The sequence below is a fragment of the Tyto alba genome, unplaced genomic scaffold (assembly GCF_018691265.1).
Source record: "Tyto alba isolate M040663 unplaced genomic scaffold, T.alba_DEE_v4.0 Super-Scaffold_18, whole genome shotgun sequence".
NCBI lineage: Eukaryota > Metazoa > Chordata > Aves > Strigiformes > Tytonidae > Tyto > Tyto alba.
Window position 1 is genome coordinate 16,489,531 of NW_024881280.1, and position 19,965 is coordinate 16,509,495.

The 19,965-nt window shown below is 36.4% G+C and overlaps 1 protein-coding gene across 1 annotated transcript in view; it reads left to right on the forward strand.

Annotated features, from left to right (window-relative positions):
* AQR (aquarius intron-binding spliceosomal factor) overlaps positions 1-19,965 on the forward strand; it is a 55,174-nt gene that overhangs the window by 8,888 nt on the left and 26,321 nt on the right. The window contains exons 7-20 of the mRNA XM_042790636.1: positions 11-79; positions 578-678; positions 1,312-1,388; positions 2,622-2,686; positions 4,618-4,734; positions 5,660-5,773; positions 6,565-6,668; positions 7,479-7,584; positions 8,418-8,538; positions 11,466-11,607; positions 12,388-12,566; positions 14,355-14,522; positions 14,678-14,847; positions 18,776-19,017. Coding sequence (XP_042646570.1) covers positions 11-79; positions 578-678; positions 1,312-1,388; positions 2,622-2,686; positions 4,618-4,734; positions 5,660-5,773; positions 6,565-6,668; positions 7,479-7,584; positions 8,418-8,538; positions 11,466-11,607; positions 12,388-12,566; positions 14,355-14,522; positions 14,678-14,847; positions 18,776-19,017 — 1,775 coding nt within the window. The remainder of the gene's footprint in view (positions 1-10; positions 80-577; positions 679-1,311; positions 1,389-2,621; positions 2,687-4,617; positions 4,735-5,659; positions 5,774-6,564; positions 6,669-7,478; positions 7,585-8,417; positions 8,539-11,465; positions 11,608-12,387; positions 12,567-14,354; positions 14,523-14,677; positions 14,848-18,775; positions 19,018-19,965) is intronic.

Consider the following 19,965-nt stretch of genomic DNA (forward strand, 5'->3'; position numbering starts at 1 on the left):
TTTCTAACAGGAAGTGGATTTGATCAGAGGTCAGGTGCAGCAGCTCATTTCCTTACCGATGTGGATGGCTCTACAACCTGTAAGCATAACACTGTAAAGTGGCAAGGCAGTCTTCTGGGCATTATCCAAGTCCTGTAAAGAGAATTTTTATGGAATGCTGTTATGGAAGTCTAATATTTAAAACTGCATGCACTGCTATGGAATTATATTTTTGTGTATTTGGTAAAATTTTCTTTCTGGTTTGTTGCTAATTTCCATGTAATTGTAATTATTAATTAATTCTGTGATTTTTAATAAAATTAAGCTTTGTTGCTTATAGCCTCCTCAATCTTAATTTATAGACAAGGCTGTGAGATTGCAGGGACTAAGGAATGGAGCTGACATATAGGCATGGCTAGACTCTCTGTAGTAGTATTACATTCTTTTACAGCAATACTTACTGAGATTAGTCTGCGATATATAACGAACTGAAATAAATAGCTATTTTTTTTCTTTTTTAATAAGACGACTGGATCATGTTTTTATGTCTCATGAAAACAAGGATTCTTGGTGACTGAATAACATTTTAACATTTCAGAAACGACTGGAACAAGAGCTGAAAAAGACACCAAAACTAAGAAAATTCTGGAATCTAATTAAGAAAAACGATGAGAAAATGGATGAGGAGACCAGAATGCGGTATGTTACAGAAACCTGTTTTCCCGTTAAATCCAAAGCCCTTAATGCATTCATTGTGTTTCAGTTAAAATAAATTGCTTCAAATAAAAAAATGTGTTTTTTTAAAAAACTGTGAAGATGGCAGATAAGGATTGATCATATGTGGTCTCCTGGAAACTGTTTTGTTTTCTAATAGTTCTTATGTAAAGTACTGTTATGGAACTTAATATTTTATTTGATCGTTGAATTTGTGATACCAAATCTTAGAGCTATAGGATGAAAGCCATAAGAGAATATTCATGTAGTTACTTGTATTTTTTTTTCATGACCTTTAGCAAATAGCTTATGCAAGTATTTGAATAAATTTGTGTCTATCTCGCCAAAGTTAAATGTTCCAATACTTTTGTGTTGCAATGTGGTAAGGTGTAGGTGGTGACATACTTCTCTTTGACTCAGTGGAAGCATGGGTTGTTAATCAGTTCTGTGCCTAAAAACGTAGGCTCTGCTGATCTGTCTGAGTGCAGAGAGAAGAGTTATCTTAAACAGTTTAGGTGTGTTTCAAAGCAACCGGCTAACTTTGTATTAGTGAAAGATGTGATATACTTCTAGTCTGCATTTAAGGAATATTAATGCTTCTGTCCTGTCTGATTTTAGAGCATATCAGGAGAGAAGATTTCTTTCACAGCTCATTCAGAAATTCATTTCTGTGCTAGAATCAATACCTGTCTCAGGTAACTGTGGTTTTTATGTTACTTTGTTATCTGGTAATCTGTTTTAAATTATTTTCTGTAGTTGAAGTAACTACTCCTTAGGATACCAACCTGAGGTTGGAGACCTTATCTGGATGGGGTTTTGGTGAGATCCATGCCTGTCTGCATGGGTTTTGTGTCAAAATTAGTAATTGAATCTGTATATGGTTTAAAAATGAAATAGCAGAAAGCTACTTTAAACCTCTTCTTCTGTTCAGTATGAACTTAATAAAATGAATATTTCTGGGTACTGATATTCTTTATTGTGTGCGTCCAGCCTTCTTACATCATTAAAGCATTTCATACATACTTAGATGCGTTGTTAAACAGGTGGTATAAATGCATATCATAAGGCTCTATTCTGTCAGTACTGCTGAGTTACGGTAAGAACAAAAGCCTAAGTGAAGTAAAACTCTGTAGGATTTGGCTGCTCGTGATTTATAAGTCATAGTGACAAGCAAAATTATATGCTTGCCTGATTTAGAAAGGAAAAGTGTTTGTACAGGAAGGTGTTAGCCTCTTGACAAAAAAGACTTATTGTGCTCTAAGCACAGGACAATTTGGATGAAATAACTTGTTGGAGTTCTGCTTCTGCTGTTAAGAGCTGAAGCCTGCTAAAAGTTTAACTGCGCTGTAAGGGGAAATTCTGTGTATTGTGACTTCCTCCAAAAAGATACCTATTCCCTCTGTTTTCCCAGTTACACAAGACGTGTTTTAGGAAGATTTACATTAACAGTTCTTTGGATGCTTTAGGAAATAGATATTCATTAAAGCAGACTTAGTGTTGTGACGTGATTCTAAAGGCTCCTTAGTAGTCACCACTGAGTACCATTGAATATTGGCAAGGCCTTTTGTACACACCCTGATTGCAGGTTTTAAATAGGTATTTTTGAGTACCCAGTTCTTAAGAAGCTTAGCAGCCAATGGTATCTTGTGAAAGTGTGCATTTTTGTATGTCACATTGGTTGTTGTTTTCAGAGTGGATAAAAATCACTCCTGAAACTCTGGTTCTATTACTTCCTTGCATACAAAAATTTTCTGGTTTGCAATGAAAGAAAGAATTGTTTCAGAAAGAGAAGGATGTGCTACTTTTTAAATCTTGTTACAAGCTAATACTGGTATATTAGTAGCATTTACTACATTTTAAAAAAAATAGTTCAAGTACAAATATATTCTGGTGTGAATCAATTGCAAATTTTTTTTTTTTCTATCTAGGTCCTATTTCTATGGACAAAGTTCACTATTGTGAGAGATTTATTGAACTCATGCTAGATCTTGAGGTAAGTTACTCAGTTGTTTCAACCCGTTTTCAGGTGTATTTTTACAGGTTCTAAATGTGTAAAGTCATTATTACAGTTGTATTGCAGTTAGCAGGTAACTGTGTCACACCTGTGCGTATGGTTGCTTAGCAGTGGTTTTCCATCTGTGAATAGGAAGTTGTAGCAGTATATCCACACTGGAAACTGACTAGTAATGTTTATAAACCAGATGAACTGTTACAAAAAGCTAGGATCCTAAATTGCTCAGTGAAGACGACTATTAATTGGAGGAGTGGTACTAATTCTGGCAATTGATGAAAATGTGATGCTTTTAATCTGCTAGGAATAACCCAGAAGTATTCTTCCCAATGCATAATAGGTCACTTAAAGTATCTTTTGTGTTGATGGGATAATCCAAGAAAGCATTACTAGTTCTGAAATGCAAACTATTTCTATTTGACTAGAATTCATTATTTGGAAGTAGCAGTTCTGGTGATGTAGATTTGTTACAGAATAGTAGGAGACGAAGTGAGGTTTTTCTGAAGTTTTTCAGCAGGTACTGAGAAAGTGGAACATTTTTAAGCTTCACAGTACCAGAATTAAAAATAAAAGATATTAATTTACAATTTCTCACATGAGTAGCAATTTATTTAAAATAACTTCATATTTAGAAGACATTCTGAAGAAAGACAGAGCTTTCTGGAACAGTAAGCACAAGGAACTTTAAAATGGATTGATCTTGATCTCATAAAAGCTAACTGTCCTATGCTAAATCACTTAAGTAGCCTGTGCTTGTAGTTGCAATAGAATGAATTCTTTAAATTGGAGCTGCTTGTTTAACAGATATAATATACTCTCATAAGAGAGAATACATATTTGAAGTTAAACTTAAGTCTGGCTGTTAGCCAAAATGCTTAGAGGCAGTACATTTAATGTTGGTTCTCACTAGGTATTATAGGAAGGTTAGAATTCAGACAGTGACTAGAACAAGCAAATGAGAAATTAGCTGTAAATGCCAAGTCTCTTTACCTTGGTTGCATGTACTGGGCTTTCTTACCTATGTCAAAGCCTTTTTCAGCATATGTCTGTTTCATATTACAATGTATAGACTGCCATCAAAACTTTCTGATTTGATAATTTGAAGGGAATGACTTAATGGAAAATTCTTACAGTTTCTGAGTTTGTTTTTTTTTTTTGTAATTATGTGCAAGACAACTAACACTTTCTACTACAGATTATTTTATTTTCTTCATCTTAGTTCTAAATGCCAAGTTAATACTTTTTGACTTCTAAATTCTGTCTGATTCCATAGATAACTAATTTTTCTCTTGAATTGTTGAGGTGTACTACTGTATGGTGTTGAACAGTTGCTACATATAGGTGCTTAAGCTATTTACACTGAGAAGAAATTATCTCCATATTGTTTACAAGAAGCTTTTACAGGGTTTTAATTAAGATTTGAAAAATTCTTAAATGTATCTTACAAAGAATAGAAGATACCATATCATATTTAGAACACACGCAGTTTGCAGTCTTGAGAAAGACAAGCTTAAAATGAATGAAACTAGTATCAAACATTTAAAACAACGTTGCAGCAGTTTGGCATGTCTTTTGTAGCACAGTCATTATGTAGACACTTTAGTAGTAGAGCAATTGCTTTATTTAATTTACTTTTATTACTGGCAGTATGCGATCTCATTAATGGCAAGTTTGTGCTGTGCTCCCAGTCATAATAAAGGGCTGTGTTCATAGCAGCCTACCTGCATAAAAACACTGTCTTGGCATACATAAATGTTGCTTTAATAGGAGAACTTCTGTTAGGGTATTAGATATGTAAATAACTGTGCAGAAATCTATCTTGATATGCCTTCTTGAAATGGCAAATTAGGAGAAAACAAGATTATATACATTTTGAAGAATTGCTTACCTTAACATGATGTTGTTTACCACAGGCTTTGCTTCCCACACGACGCTGGTTTAATACAGTGTTGGATGACTCCCACCTTGTTGTTCACTGTTACCTGTCCAGTCTTGCTAAAAGAGAGAAGGAAGGTCATCTTTTCTGCCAGGTGAGTTACAAAGTTGTTGAAAATAACTTTTTCATTCTCATGTGGCTCTGAATACTGCAGTTGTTATGTTTTATATTTGTTTAAGACTGATTTTTCTGATGGATGCAAGCTACATGTTTATTTAAATCCTTCAGACAGTAGTTCTTTCTTAACAGTATGTGTGTGACTGCTTTTATGTTTTTGCCTCTCTTCAAACAGTTCTTAAAAGTACAACCTAGAAAACACTGCAGCTTCTGGCATGCTTTACCCTACATGTGCTTTGTTTTGACCCCAGACTGTTCAGTGCAGCTGTTTTACTCCTGTCCTTCAGTTTACTCAGTGATAGACAGTATATTGATTTATTTTTTATTTTTTTTTTTTTAATAGCAGAATCTGTCCCCTTTCCTGCATCTCAGCTGCTTTTCCTGCTGCTTGCTGTCCCCCATCTCTGGCATTTTTTCTATTTCTCTGAGGGTCAGTATTGATGGAACACAAAGCCAGCAGTACATGTGAATAATTTTCTTCTTCAGAGTTAAATATTCTCATTGAAAGGTAGGATGAATTCCAGAGAGGGCAAGAGGGAGCAAGACCTCTCCCTTTTGGTAGCAGCAAGCTGTAAGTTGGGTTCATTGTCTCAGTGAACCTCTGGCTAGATCACCTTAGTGCAATTAGTTTCAGGTTCAAGTCCTGGTATGTAAAAGAAACCGTATTGGTTGTGGGCTGTGCTGTAATTTCTATGGCTTGTAGATAAGGTACCTAAACAAAATTATACTGTGCATCAGCCAAGTATAAAATTTAGATACTACACCTTAGTCCATTTCCTCAAGAACTTCCAGGAGCTCTTGTTTGTGCATGGTACCCAGATTTGTCCTCTTAAATTGCGTTTTTGTCTGTGGTAGAATGTCTCTTATTGTTAATCCACTGATGTATATGGATAATGTTTCAGCTTTTAGATATGCTTAAATTCTACACTGGCTTTGAAATCAATGATCAGACAGGAAATGCTTTGACAGAGAATGAGATGACAACGATTCACTATGACAGAATTACTTCTTTACAGGTAGGCAGAGGTGAACTGCTAATGGGGGGAAAAAGGTTTGGTTTTGTTGTTTTAGTGTAGTTTGCATCTGGAATAGGCATTAAGTTATTTCCCAAAGCAAACGTTATTTCCTATTGAGTCACAGGAATAGTTGACTTTCTATACCATATTGAAGACACTTAACGCTTCAGTGTTATGTATGTGACTGACTAAATAATATGCTGTAGTGAAACACCACCGCTTCTGATTTGATACTGTTGAGATGAACTGCTCCCATCAAATTCGTTCAGAAGGGAAAAATCAGGTGCTGTAGGAACTTATGATTATGCAGTAGGTGGCACCATTTCTTCAAGATCAGTACACACACACGGTAGCAATAGTGATCCCTTCTACATAAGCGACAAGAATTCACATCGCTTGTAGTCATATAAAGATAGTTACGCTTCTCAGAATTCTTCCCGTTAGTTTTAACAGGAAAATTCAAGGAAGCATGGTTAAACTAAGCTTGTTCCTTGTTTTTCTTAATTGTCTGCAAGGCTACATGTCTGCCCCCTTATGTTTTATTTTAATGACAGAACAAATGCTGACATGAAGGTGTATAAAAAAGATAATGTGTTAGAAGCACAGGAGTAACAAATAGGAGATGTTAACTGAGAAAAATGGAGATTTCAACTAGTTTTTATTTCTGTCCTGGTAGTGTCCACGGGGTGCTATGTGTTATGAATCAGAAGAACCTATGCTTTTGTATAAATATTTAGAAATTATTTCATTAATATGCTTACATTCAGTTTTGGGGCATGGGTCTTTTGTAGAGAGCAGCATTTGCACACTTCCCAGAGTTATATGACTTTGCACTCTCAAATGTAGCTGCAGTGGATACTCGTGAGTCACTGGTGAAGTTATTTGGACCCCTTAGGTAAGTTATCAAAATGAAATTTAACATAAAACTGAAATTGTTTGTTCTCAGTTTTAATTTCACAAATTTTTAACCTTTTTTTTTTTTTCTGAGTTGTCATGTGCCGTTTCACGTGACTTCTCAGGCCTTTCTGACATGTCATGGTGCCTTTCTATCTGCTGAAATAGGGAGACAGGGAGGGTTTGTGTCTACTAGTAGTGAAGTACTAGAATTCCAGTGTAAGAGAAATATCTTTCATTTTTTCCAATGAATGTGGGAGGCTACTAATTTTCTGGAAAATAGCTAGCTGCTTAAAGTAATTGTAGCAGTAATTAACTTACAGTAGTTAACATGAAACTTTTAAAAAGTAGCTTTCTTTATTCTGTACAAAAACTGCAACAGAAATCATAAAAGTGCACCACTGTATTAACAGTGCTGCATTGCAAATGCTGTGATTAAAAGGGTGACGGTCTGTATTTTGGCAAAGGCCGTGTGTGCTCTGTTTTGTACTTTTTTCAGGTACATGCCTTGAAACGATCGAGCGCGTTCGCACTTCGCTCGGCGTGTTGGGGCGGGGTGAAGGCACTTCACCCGCCCGAGCGCTTTGTAGCCCTGCCAAAACGAAATACGATAATTAGCTCAAACTTCGCTTAAAACACTGACCCATAGCCGTTGGTCTGGGATGGTGGAATTGGGGGTGGGGTGGGTGGGTGGGTTGGTTGTATGTGTTTGGGTTTTTTTTTCCCCCCCCAAAGAGGAGGACGGCGGTGGGGGGGGACGCGAGCGCACGCTCCCCGTGTGACCGCTGCTCCTGCTTCCCCTGCCGCGCAGCTCGCGTGTCCTGCATCAGGTGGCGTCGCACCTCTGCCTGCTGCCGCCGCTGCCCGCTGCCGCCACCGCCTCCGAGCACCGCCACGACTTCCTGCTGGAGCTGCTGGTATGGATGCCCTCGGCGCCAGCCGGGGCTTTCACACCCCCTAAACGCGGAGTAGCTGAAAAAAGTGTATTCCCAACAGCGTATCCCCTGAGAACCTAGCGCGCGCGTGTGGTGTGATTGCAGAGGTCAACGAGCAGAGTCTCAGCAGCAGTGCTGAGTTCTTCTGGAAGACCCGTTGCTCTGTATGTAGTAGCCTGTTTGTCCCCTGTAAAAACAAAAAGCCTGCTGAAGTAGATCTAGACATTCAGTGCCTCTCTGGGTTCCTCGAGCCCATTTGAAATACCATTTGATGCACATAATGCTTCCTTGGATATTCAGTGTATAACAATATTACTGTAGGCTTCTAATCTGATATCAGTATTAGAATGGCGTAGTTGTTTTTTAAAATCCTTTTCACAGGCTTATTCTGTAGATGAATTTATTTTCTCCCAGAGAAGGAATTAAGACTAGCTGTTGCCGAAAGAGCAGTGCTAGTTAGCTATTGACCATATGTTTAATGGAAAGCAAAATAAATCTTATTTGGAGTTGAATCTCTCCTAAAATCTCTCCTAAACCTTGACTGCCTATTTTCAATTCCATTGTGCCATTTTGGGTCTGCTGAATAGCTGAATGATTGTTTGACTCTAGCACTATGACTGATAGTTGAACTGTGTGTTCATCTTCAGATGTCACTATGCATTTTGTTATATTTAATTTAAAACCCCCCAAACTTATTAAAAGAGAGAAAATGGCAAGTGACCACCAGCAGTCTTATGGATTAATGTGTGCACTTCAAAAATAGCTTTATTGTCCCTCTTTGACTTACAGAAGTTTAAAATGCATTCTTTCTTTAGGTTTCCCGTCATGAGCGACGAATATCTCAAATTCAGCAACTCAACCAGATGCCTCTGTATCCCACAGAGAAGATTATTTGGGATGAAAATATTGTACCGACTGAATATTATTCTGGAGAAGGTATGATTAGTAGTTCAGTAAATGCTACAAAAAAAGCAGTTCAGATGCCTGTGTCCATTCTGTCTTTGGGATTTATAGGCAGTACTTTGGCATCTTCCAATACCTTAGCGTAGGGTCAACTTTTTTTGAGTTGTGAAGCAGGAACTCTGAGATTAAATTGTTAGCAGATTTATAGTGATTTAAAGAAAAATCCAAAGGTTTATGTTTACCCAAATACATATATTTGCTTCTAATCTGGGTAACAGATGTGCTGTACCACCAGCTGTGGCACAGGTAGTTACTGTAAGGTGAAACAGGTTGTAAACGTGCAGCAGCAAAGCTGCTGTCTGTGCTTTGTTTTTAAGTATGTTTGAGAAAGCCTTTTTAAAAAGAAAAAAAGGGTGGTGATGCGAGAAGATTAACACTAATTATCTTACTCTTATTTCAAGGTAGAAATGTACACCTAGTCACTGAAAGGTAGTGTATGCACTTTAAGTTCAGAACCCAGTGTTCTTGCTCGATGTGCTCATGATCAAGGAAGCAAGCTGCAGATATTGCAAACAGAATGACATAATTTTAAGTTTTGCAATAAACACCGCGTACTTTTTTCTAGCTACTTTAAAAAAAATGTGTTGTTTCTATGTGGATCATAAGAATTTTCATTAGGAATGTGAAAATATTAATTTGGAACATGGAAATTCCAAATAACAGCATGTGTCTTCAAAGACTAGTATAAATTGTATTTCTGGTTTGAGCAGTGAGTATTCCATACCTTCCTCCATGTAGTTTTGATTCCGAGGTTTGTTATTTTTTGTGTAGGTGTAAGTCTTAAGTTTAGCTGGTTAGCATAAATGAGGGGTTTTTCTTGATAAATTCTCTGTGAACAAGTATTAATGAGAATAAAAAGATTTTTGAAATTTGACTCTTTCAGTCAGGGTTATAGGCAACAGGATCTTCTTCCAAACAGATATGATACAAGTGCTATCTAGAGATCCGCTCAAGAAGAGATAAAGTTCTTATGTTTGGTAGAATTCAGGTAGTTGAAAGCTGATTGATTCTTATGAATAATAGGTCTCTTGATGGGGTTTATCCTTTAAAAAAAAACAAAACAAAAACCAGACAGCCCCTCTGCCCAAAACAAGACTGGAAAAAAAACAACCAACCAACCAAAAAAAAAACACAACTCAAAGCAGGGCAATTGCTATGATTTCTAGGAAATTAATATACAAGACAAAACTTTGCTTATTTTTTGTTTTAGTGAACAACACATAGCTTGTTCTAATGCTCTGGAACATTCAGGTTCTTAAATACAAGTCAGGGTAGTATTACTGTCGTTCAGACTGTATTGGAAGGCTGACTTTGCAGTACTCGACTTGATCATGCACTCTGTGTTTATTTTGTGTTTCACTAGCCAACTATGTTAATCACAGCTATGTGTTATTGCTGGAGGCTGGGGAAAGAGCAGCCCATCACACCTATTTCTGAGCTGTTTCATGACTTTTTAATAATGCATTAAAGAAATTTTATTAATGGTGAAATGTAATTTTGGCAAGTAACAGTGGTTGCTCTTTGAAACATTTCCTCCGTCTGTGGTGAAGTTTTCTGCTATTATTACCTGTGTATTGTTAGCACCGTTGTGAGGCATTTCTGTTGCTGTCAGACTGCTATAAGTATTTTTCTATTTTGCTTCTCTTAGTTTCAGCTTACGCTTTTTCTTTTTAATCTCCATATATTCTCCAGCCCTGAATTTAAACAAGACAGTTTTGTTTCTGTGGTCTTGGGGGTTTTTTATGTTCTTAAAAGTAGCTAAATTCTTTTGATCTAAAGCTTAAATAAGAGTAACTTAGCCCAAGAAAGATAGAAGTATTTTTTCTCTTTTCTTTTAAAAAGAGGGAAGAAGAATATCTGTGTGGTAAATGCTGTGCCAGCATTAAAGAAGTATTGCTTCCGGCCCTGCCCTTTGTGTATATAACTAGCTTTACAGGACAGGGTTTGTTACTTGGTGTTGGGAAATGTGTTAAAGTATTTTATCACCATGAGGCTTTCCAGAATAGAAATTACTGTGTTCTTCTGCCTTTCTTCACTGCCACTGTATCTCAGTGCATGTGAGCACCAATATGTAGTTACATATACCAGTGAAAGGTTTCAAGGCTAATATTGCAAGTTAGAAAAACCTGATGTTTTCACAGGTCTAAGAGCATTGGTTTCAAACTGGAACATTAGTCCAGTAATTTTAAATGAGTAACATGTAAGAATTTTTATTATGGAAAATTTGCATCTGAGACTACCCTAAAGCTGTTGCAACCTTTACGGACCTGTCTGGTAGTTTTAATACTCCTTGTTCAGTTAGAACTAATCTTCCCATATTTCTCATTCTCATAAAAAAAAAAAAATACAGTTGGTAACAGAAGCTTTGGAGGAAAGTTGTATATTAAAATTTGATTTCTTGGCTTAAAATTTTTTTTCTACATTAATAATTTGTGTGGCTTCTAATAAACATAAAGTATTGGAATTGGGGAATTGTTAAATAATGCATGGTTTTTTGTTACTTAATGAGCCTTTTTCATCATTATTTAATGCCAGTTTAATTGTTGCATTCCCAAATTATCATTACTTTGCCCTGCATTTGATTTTTATAAAATCAATTTTGTTGTAGTCTGAATACAGGGAAAGATTCAGTCTTTAAATAGTTCACTGAATTACTGATGGAAGGATGAAAATTTCTTTCATCTTGTGCAGGCTCATTCAGAGAAAACTTGAAAAATGTATACTTTTTAGTGGTATATATTTATAAAAGGAGTTGTTCTTAGAATCTCCCAGGATAACTACTATGGCAGTTATAGAATAACATGTTTATGTATTTATGAATTTGTAAAACCAATATATTAATTAATACTCTTTTTGCTTATTCATCAAATACCTCTTCCCTTCCACTCTTTCCCCCTTAGGCTGTCTTGCACTTCCCAAATTGAATCTCCAGTTCCTGACTCTTCATGACTACCTGCTGAGGAACTTCAATCTTTTCCGCTTAGAGTCTACCTACGAGATCAGACAGGACATTGAAGATAGCGTCAGTAGGATGAAACCATGGTAATATTTATTAACTGATGCAAACAAGTCAGTTCTTCAATTGCAATCAAAGTGCATTTGAGAATGAATAGCTCATACTGTGTATCTACTAAATACATAGTAGCAAAGGTGTCTAAATACATTGTAGCAAAGGTATTTTAAATTATTATATAGATACTATATTTTATACTAACTTCTTCCATAAGGTGTTGCCATCTTGTGGGATGATTTTGTAAGGGCCTGTTGATGTGTATCCCTGTAGATGTGTTAAGACAGTATGTTGGATGCCAACAGCCAACCTTGTTTGTGTTAAGATGGATGAGTGAGTTTTCCAAAATTTTGTACTAAGCCTTGGCCAACGTTACAAAATCTGGAAACTTACCATCAATGCTTCTGGTTTGAGACGTGTTACTGAGTATTTGTGAATTTTCCATCTGCCACATTTTGATCTTTAGATTTCAAGGGATCATTTGGTGTGATATCTCTTATACTAAGTAGCTATTTTTTGTTCTCTCTCTGTGAGGTTTTTTTTATAATGCCAGCATAAGTTACTTTTGTTTCTTGAAATATAAGTCAGTTCCTGTTATGCTTCAGTTCTAAAATGGAGGATTCTGTGATTCTACTTCAGTAGCATGTAAAATAAAGGCTTCTACTTTTGTCTTAGAACTGACTGTGAGGTAAATTTTTATATAGTTAAAAAAAAATTAACGTTATCAGATAATGATTGACAAAACTTTGGTGTTTGGGGTTGTTTTGGTTGGTTGGTTGTTTTTTTTGTTTGTGGTTTTTTTTTTTTTTTAGGTTATCAGAATATGGAGGTGTGGTGTTTGGTGGATGGGCTAGAATGGCACAACCCATTGTCTCTTTCACAGTGGTGGAGGTGGCAAAGCCCAATATTGGTGAAAACTGGCCCATGCGAGTACGAGCAGATGTTACAATTAATTTGAATGTCCGAGATAACATCAAAGATGAATGGGAAGGTACTTACATTCTTTGAAATAAGTGTATTTTGACAAGCACCTATTTTGAGCACCTTATCTTATTTATAAGAAAGTGTTTTTTATCCAAGATACAGATTTGCTAATCTTAATACACTGTTTAAAAGTCAATTACTCAAATTCCAAGTCTAAGAAGTTTATATTTTTCTAAAATTAAGATTGAATTTATTAAAGTATTTATATGTCTCTTGGGAACAGAATGTTTACTAATTCACACTGATGTCATTCAGTTTGTAACTGTAAATGGGAATGTGGAAAAGTAACTTAGCATGTATATTAATTTAAAATGCTAATAGAGTCATTGTGGAAAAGTAATGGGGAATGTGATACCTGTCTCCTATAGAAGTGGAGAGGACAGATTTTAAGTCATACCAGTGCATTTTAGTAGTTTTCAGTATATTTGAATATTGTAAAGAAGTTCTGACTATACCAAATACTGTTTCTTAAAAGCATCCACAAGCATCACTTCTTTTGCTTGGGGAATTGAACTTTAGTTGACCATGTTAGCAAGTGGCATAGAAGCATGTACTTGTACTTGGATTATCAGTAAATGTCACCTCCTTTTCTTTTATTAGAGAAACCTGTTAAATGTGCTGGAGCTGCATAGTGTGATTACAGGTCACATAGCACAAATACTGAAGCTGGAGCGTGTGATAAATAAGCAGATACAAGTTTGGGAATGTAGATTTCTATTAAAGTAGAAAAGCTAGGAGAATGGCAGCAGCCTTCACTATACAGAAGGTAGTGATATAGTAGCTTTTTAAATACTAGAAGAGCCTTTGTGACTTCGAAAGCAGTAATGCTTTAACTTAATCAGAACTGAGGAAAAGAACTCATGCATCATTGCCTGACATAACAGAATCTTGATAAAACTGCTTTAGGTTGGATAATATCCAGTGCATAATGAGAAATTATTTGTCTTGTATGAAAAATACAGCATGTGTTTACAAAATTTTGAAGGTGTTTTAGATCTGTGAGAATATGTAGGTATGCTGGAGAAAAGCGTTACTATTCAAAATTATATTAGTAAATTGGAGAAACCATCTTTTAAAGGTAGGGTGTTGTTCAACAGAGATGAATATTAAGATACTAAACTTAAGCAAGGACAAGTCACTGCACAAATGTGTGTTGGGGGAATAACTTGTTGGGCAGTAGCTTTTCAGAATTAAAGGGGTCAGAAAAAAGCAAATGTGACTCCACAATACGTTGCTGCTGAGGGGGAAAAAAAGCACCCTGCCAAGTAATATTAGGATTTATAAACTGGAATGTAGCATGGAAAAGAAGTTACTTGGTTAAGTGACCTTTTACCCTATTAAGTAGATAACTGAATTAGCTTTGTTTAGGATTTTATTCCCAGTTCTAGGCACTGCACTTAAATTGTTGTAAAAAAAATAAATAAATTGGAAGTTAGTGCAGAGGAAAGCAAGAATAAGAAACTAATGACACAGTACTTTTGAGATAAGACTGAAAATATCTAGGTTGTATAACCCAAGTTAAGATTATTGGGAGAAGAATAATCTTGAAATAAATAAGTTTGTTGTCATGAAAATCCTGGCAGATATTAGTGTGCAGGAGTATTGGAAAAGATGATAATATTCTGTGGTTCTGTATCCTCTAAATTAAGGACATATTTTGAAACAGAACACGTCCTCTAAGCAGGTGGGGTTTTATTTGAAAGAAATTTTTGTGTATTCTATTGTGTATGTATTAAGGAATGTATAAGGAGAATGGCTTTTAATCAAATCACTGAATGTTCCTTTTTGGAATCAGGTCTGCGTAAACATGATGTCTGCTTTTTGATTACGGTACGTCCCACTCAACCTTATGGCACCAAGTTTGACCGGCGACGACCTTTTGTTGAGCAAACTGGCCTGGTGTATGTCAGAGGCTGTGAAATCCAAGGGATGTTGGATGAGAAAGGACGCGTTATTGAAGAAGGTATGATCTACCAAAATTTGTTTGAAATATGGAGGTTTTTTTCCTTCTCTGTTGTTTAGATTTTGTTTCAGGAACAACTAGGGATCACTAATTTGAATGATAATCTGCTTTTAGCAGTACTTCAAATTCGAATCTTACTGTTTCATTATGGGCAGGACCTGAACCCAAACCAAGACTTAAAGGTGACTGCAGAACATACAGAGTATTTCTGGACCCAAACCAGTATCAACAAGACATGACCAATACAATCCAAAATGGAGCAGAAGATGTTTACGAGACGTTTAATATAATAATGAGAAGAAAACCAAAAGAAAACAATTTCAAGGTAAGGTATTTACTTATTGACTCTTACAATAAGAGTTTGTCTGAAAATGCCAGCAGTACTGAGACATGTTCATTTTACATGCATGTAGTTAGGCTTTTTAGGTGGTGTTGGATCACTTCAGGAAGTTAAAGCATGTCAGCTGGTGATAACTTCCTCCTTCAGGTAAGTGTTGAAGTAACTGAAAATCAGAACCCTCCTAGTTCACTTGAGTATATAATAAAACATTAGTTTATAATTTCAGACTTCTAACAGGTAGCCTACAGATCGGTTGTATTTGGCCTTTTGTGTTAAGGGCGTATGTGGAATGTTTGTTACCTTATGTAATAGTGGACTGTAGGAAGACAAAAAGTAACTAGTCAGAAGGTGGAAATCAGAGAAAACTCTCAGCTTTTGGGAGCATCAGTGGATCAGTTTCTTATTTTGTATACCTGAAAATATTTCTTGTATGTGTGCTCAGTTTCTTTGATATTAGATCATTTAGACCATTGAATCTTTAATGTTCCTTGAGTTGTCAATTATGAAAATGCAACATGAATGAAAAACTGCCTCTCTTCTGGTGCCTTAAAATCATGCATTGCATAATTGAAGTGATTTCATTTTAAAGGTTTCCGCAGGAAGTTCTGTGTAGATGGATAAAGAGGGAGGCATCAAGACTTTGACTTTTTCTGTGTCTGGAAAGATGCCCCTGGTGTGAAACAGTAGCTTGCGGTCTGCACAGAGTGTTCTGGTGCCATCCAGCTGTGGATTGGCATACTGGAAATACTTCACAGAGTTCTTTATAACTTCACATTTGAAAAAAACCAACCAACCAAAAAAAACCACCCCAAAAACCTCCCCCCTTCCCCCCCCCACCCCCACCCCCCCCCAAAAATAACCAACCCCAAAAACAAAAAAAAACCACCCACAAACAAACAAACAAAAGAAACAACCAAACAAACAAACAAAAAAAAAACAAAAAAAAAAAACCCCAAGCCAGAATTGATTGTTAATGTTGTGTGCTGTGGCAGGTTCATTTTACGTTATATGTACAAGTGCTCTCTGCCAAAGCCTGTTTGTGTGCTGGCACTATAGATGTGTTTTTTTTTATTTGAATAAGTATTTGCTTTTGTGTAGTCAGAAGGAAGAATGTTGCAGTGAATTTGTAAGTTTGCTGGGAGTTGCTGTTAGATGTGAGTGTAGCTTTCAAATTTGTACTGTGTGATTGCAGCTAATTTACAGGCAAATCACAATGCAGACTTTTCTATGCTGGTTTTTACTTCAGTGTCATACATTTGTCAAGACATTTTCCGATTTATAACATTGCTACCAGTTTGGATGCAAGCATTCCATGTTGTTTGCAAACCTGAACTTCATCTGGATAAAAGAAAACAAGGTATCACTGTGATTTACTGTTGATAGTGAACTGAGCAAATAGAGGGCAGCTTGAAGTTTTAAGCTGAGTTTGTAGGAGAGAAGACAAGAACTCTTGTGCAGTCTTAGTTAACTAAGCAGATGAGACAGCACGGGAGTGCAAATACAGTGTGTTTGCTGGAGGTGACACCACTACATTGCTACAATGGATCAGCAGTGTTCTTACAAGAACTAATCTTACTATTTTTACATGTATAGAAATTACTTTTGAAAAGCTGAAGCAAAGTTTTTTGTGATGTAGAACCAGCACATTAGCTTTTAGGGACGTATTTATCAAACTTTCCTCTGAGAAATTGATCATCTAGGTTTAGAAATACTACCTGAAGAAGCTACATTTTCCAGTTTATTTGTGCTAAGAAAAGCACAAATATATTATGCTATGCTTAACGTAAAACAAGTGTTTCTGGCTTTAATGTGTATTTGCAACAAAAATATAAATATTCTTAGTAATATGGGACTCATCCATCAGTATGTTGTGGGCCTTTGAAGTAATTGCAGGACCTTCAGGCTTCAGAAGTTAGATGCAGGATCTCTCAGGTCCTGCAGGTCACCTACTAAAATGTTTGTAAGACCAAGAGCAAAAAGAAATACATTATGTTCCTTGGAGAGCCAAAGAGAGAGGAGGTTTTTTAAGTGGTTTGTCAGCACCAGGTAAGATTCTTTGAGCCATCCCCTTTATTATAAAATGAGACTGAGCTTGAGCGTACACTTTATAACAGTGATATTTGATGCCAGCTGTATTATCCCATGCAGTTTCACTTATTCCAACAGCTAGGAGTTTGACTCTCCAGAGGTTCCTGTACAAGCAGAGACCTGCTCTGACATGTTCCCTTGGTGTGAGAATTAAATAGTAGGAGCCGTTCTGCGGGTAGACAATCAAGCAACCTTTTTAGATAAGGAAGGGATGGAGCATATAACTTAACATCAGTCTTAAATTTTATAATGCTGAGTTGCCTTCTAGTTAATAACTTTACAGTACTATCACAGAATATACAGCACGGTTGAGATTGGAAGGAGCATAATCACAGGTTCACAGAGCAGTTGAAGTTGGAGGGATGATCTAATCTAAGCCCTCCTTAAAGCAGAGTTAACTAGAGCAAGTTGCTCAAGGTCTCGTGACTTTGTACGGTTGGAATTTGGTATCTCCAGTGATGGAGACTGCATAACCTGTCTAGACAACTTGTTCCAGTGTTCAATTACCTGTACAGTAAAAAATTTGTCACATATTTAAGTGGAATTTCCTTTATCTCAATTTGTGTTCATTACCTCTTGTCCTTTCACAGGGTAATAGTGAGAGGAGCCTGGTTCCATTGTCCTTACTTCCTCCCATTCTTCTTCTTTTTTTTTTTTTTTTTTTTTAAATAGAAATTGATAAAATTCTCCAGCACCCCTTGAGTATTCTGTTCCTGAGACTAAACAATCCTAGCTCTCTCAGCCTTTCATATAACAGATTCTCCAATACTTTAATCATTTTAGTGGCCCTTTGCTGGACTTACTCCAGTATATCTGTCTTCTGTCCTGAGGAGCCCAGCATTGGAGCCCAGCACTCCAGATTAGTCTCACCCATGCTGTGTAGAGGGGAAGAATCAGAGTCTTTATAGAGGTTGACGGTTTAAGCAGAATTGATGGTCACATTACTGTGATTCATTGAATGACACAACGCAAGCAGGAAAAGGGCAGAAAAACCTAGCTTTTGGAGCTGGATATGTAAATTTAGACTATCAGAATGAAATTCCATACTTTGTTTTGGCTGATTATTCTTTACAAGATCAGCATTTGGAAGATCTATATTATATACTGATGTGGACTGCTGATGCATTGTTTGCCATCCCTTTGTGTCTGTGTTTGATGGTGTGGCAAGTTGGAGGATCTGGAAATCAGTGGAGGTTTTGTATCCTGTGTTTCTCCTGCTGCAGAGCAGATGCATGATATGCTAGTACCAAGTTTCAACTAAGGTGGTGTTGAAGACCTGCCAATAAATTAGCCCTTTAACAAGAAGACTAAAATTCAGCTACCTCTTAGTTAAAATGCGCACCCTCTGTTCAAGCCCAGGGTCTGGAGCATTGATGTTTCTATAGGAGGGGGAAAGAAGAGAAAATACTGACATAACCCTGGATGAGTAGAGAAATTAATTTGGGGGTGAAGAGCGAGCTTTGGAGGGAAACTTAAACTGGCTGCAGGGATGAAATTTATAGGGTTGAAAGAGAAACCTTAAGCTTCATGAGGGTCTTCTATGCCTTTTTTTCTTTTCCCCTTCTGAGTGCTTAGGAATGAAAACTTTACTGATGATTATGGTCCTCTTTACTATGAGGATAGTTCAAGAATTACATGGTTTGGCACTGATGTTTTGTTGCATATATACGCTGTATATATATTGACTCAATCTAACCAAACACCTGTAAATTGAAGACTGTTATATGCTAGCATCTTAGAATCGACTTGATTAGTCTTCAGTATATCATGTTTTCTTGGTGAAAAGTCAATCTCTAATCATATTTTCTCTCTTTCTAATTTGCAGGCTGTTCTGGAGACTATTAGGAATTTAATGAACACAGATTGTGTGGTGCCTGACTGGCTGCATGACATTATTCTAGGATACGGGGACCCAAGTAGTGCACACTATTCAAAAATGCCAAATCAGATTGCAACTCTGGATTTTAATGACACCTTCCTCTCCATTGATCACTTAAAAGCTAGCTTTCCTGGATACAATATTAAAGTGACTGTTGACAATCCAGTTCTACAAATACCCCCTTTCAGGTAATCTCAAAATTTCAAGTCCTTCTGGTCTGGTAATTTTACTGGAGTGCATTGTCAGGTGGAGTTGAATTCACTGCTTGAAGAGGTGCTATTTATTTTAAGAAAATATCTTAATATGTTCATATTAAGATTTAAATAGTTATATAACAGAGTTAACTGTACTACAGTTAGGCTCAGGACCAGCTTCTGCTGTAGAAAAATGCATCAGGGCATTGCTTGTAGATCAGTCTGAATATATGGGAAAAGCAACAGTATGAGGTAGGATCAAGACACATAGTATTCACTTCTGCATTTTGTTATCTAGCCTCCTCAAGTTCAGCCTAAATATTTTTAATTACATAGTTTCCTTATATGTCTCATCAAAGAACAGTAATTTTAACATCAGTTAAAACTTGAGCTTTTGGAAACACCATTCAGTCAAAATAAAGAATTAAGTCTGAAATCCAATATTGCTTATTTTATTTTAGAAATGGTTTCTGAAATAGAGTGCCTACCTTTGAGAGACCTCTAAATGAGATTTACATTTTGTTTCAGCGGTGCTGCTGTTCAGCATTTCTAGACTTGAGAGTTCTCTCCCTTCTTTTGGACGTCTTTGGGCTTTGGCAACTGAGTTTCACAGTGCATAGTGCTAGAGAATAGTTTCTTCAGCTGGACTGAAGAAACTATATATTTTCTTCCCTTATAAGTTAATGAGAATTGAAATATCTTTCCTTTTGAAAGAATAGATTTGACTGGGGAGGGAAAAGATGGCTCTCCACCCACACCAGTCAGCTCTTATCATGGCTAAATTGAATCTTGAAAAGCAGGGAGGTAATATTCCATGCTTTTTTGAAACACTGCAGGTAGAATGTGTGTGGAGGATGCATTAATGCTGTATAATGATACAAAAAACAGTCTGAAGGTATCAAGATACCACGCAATTTCACTCAATGACCTAGTAATCTGTGA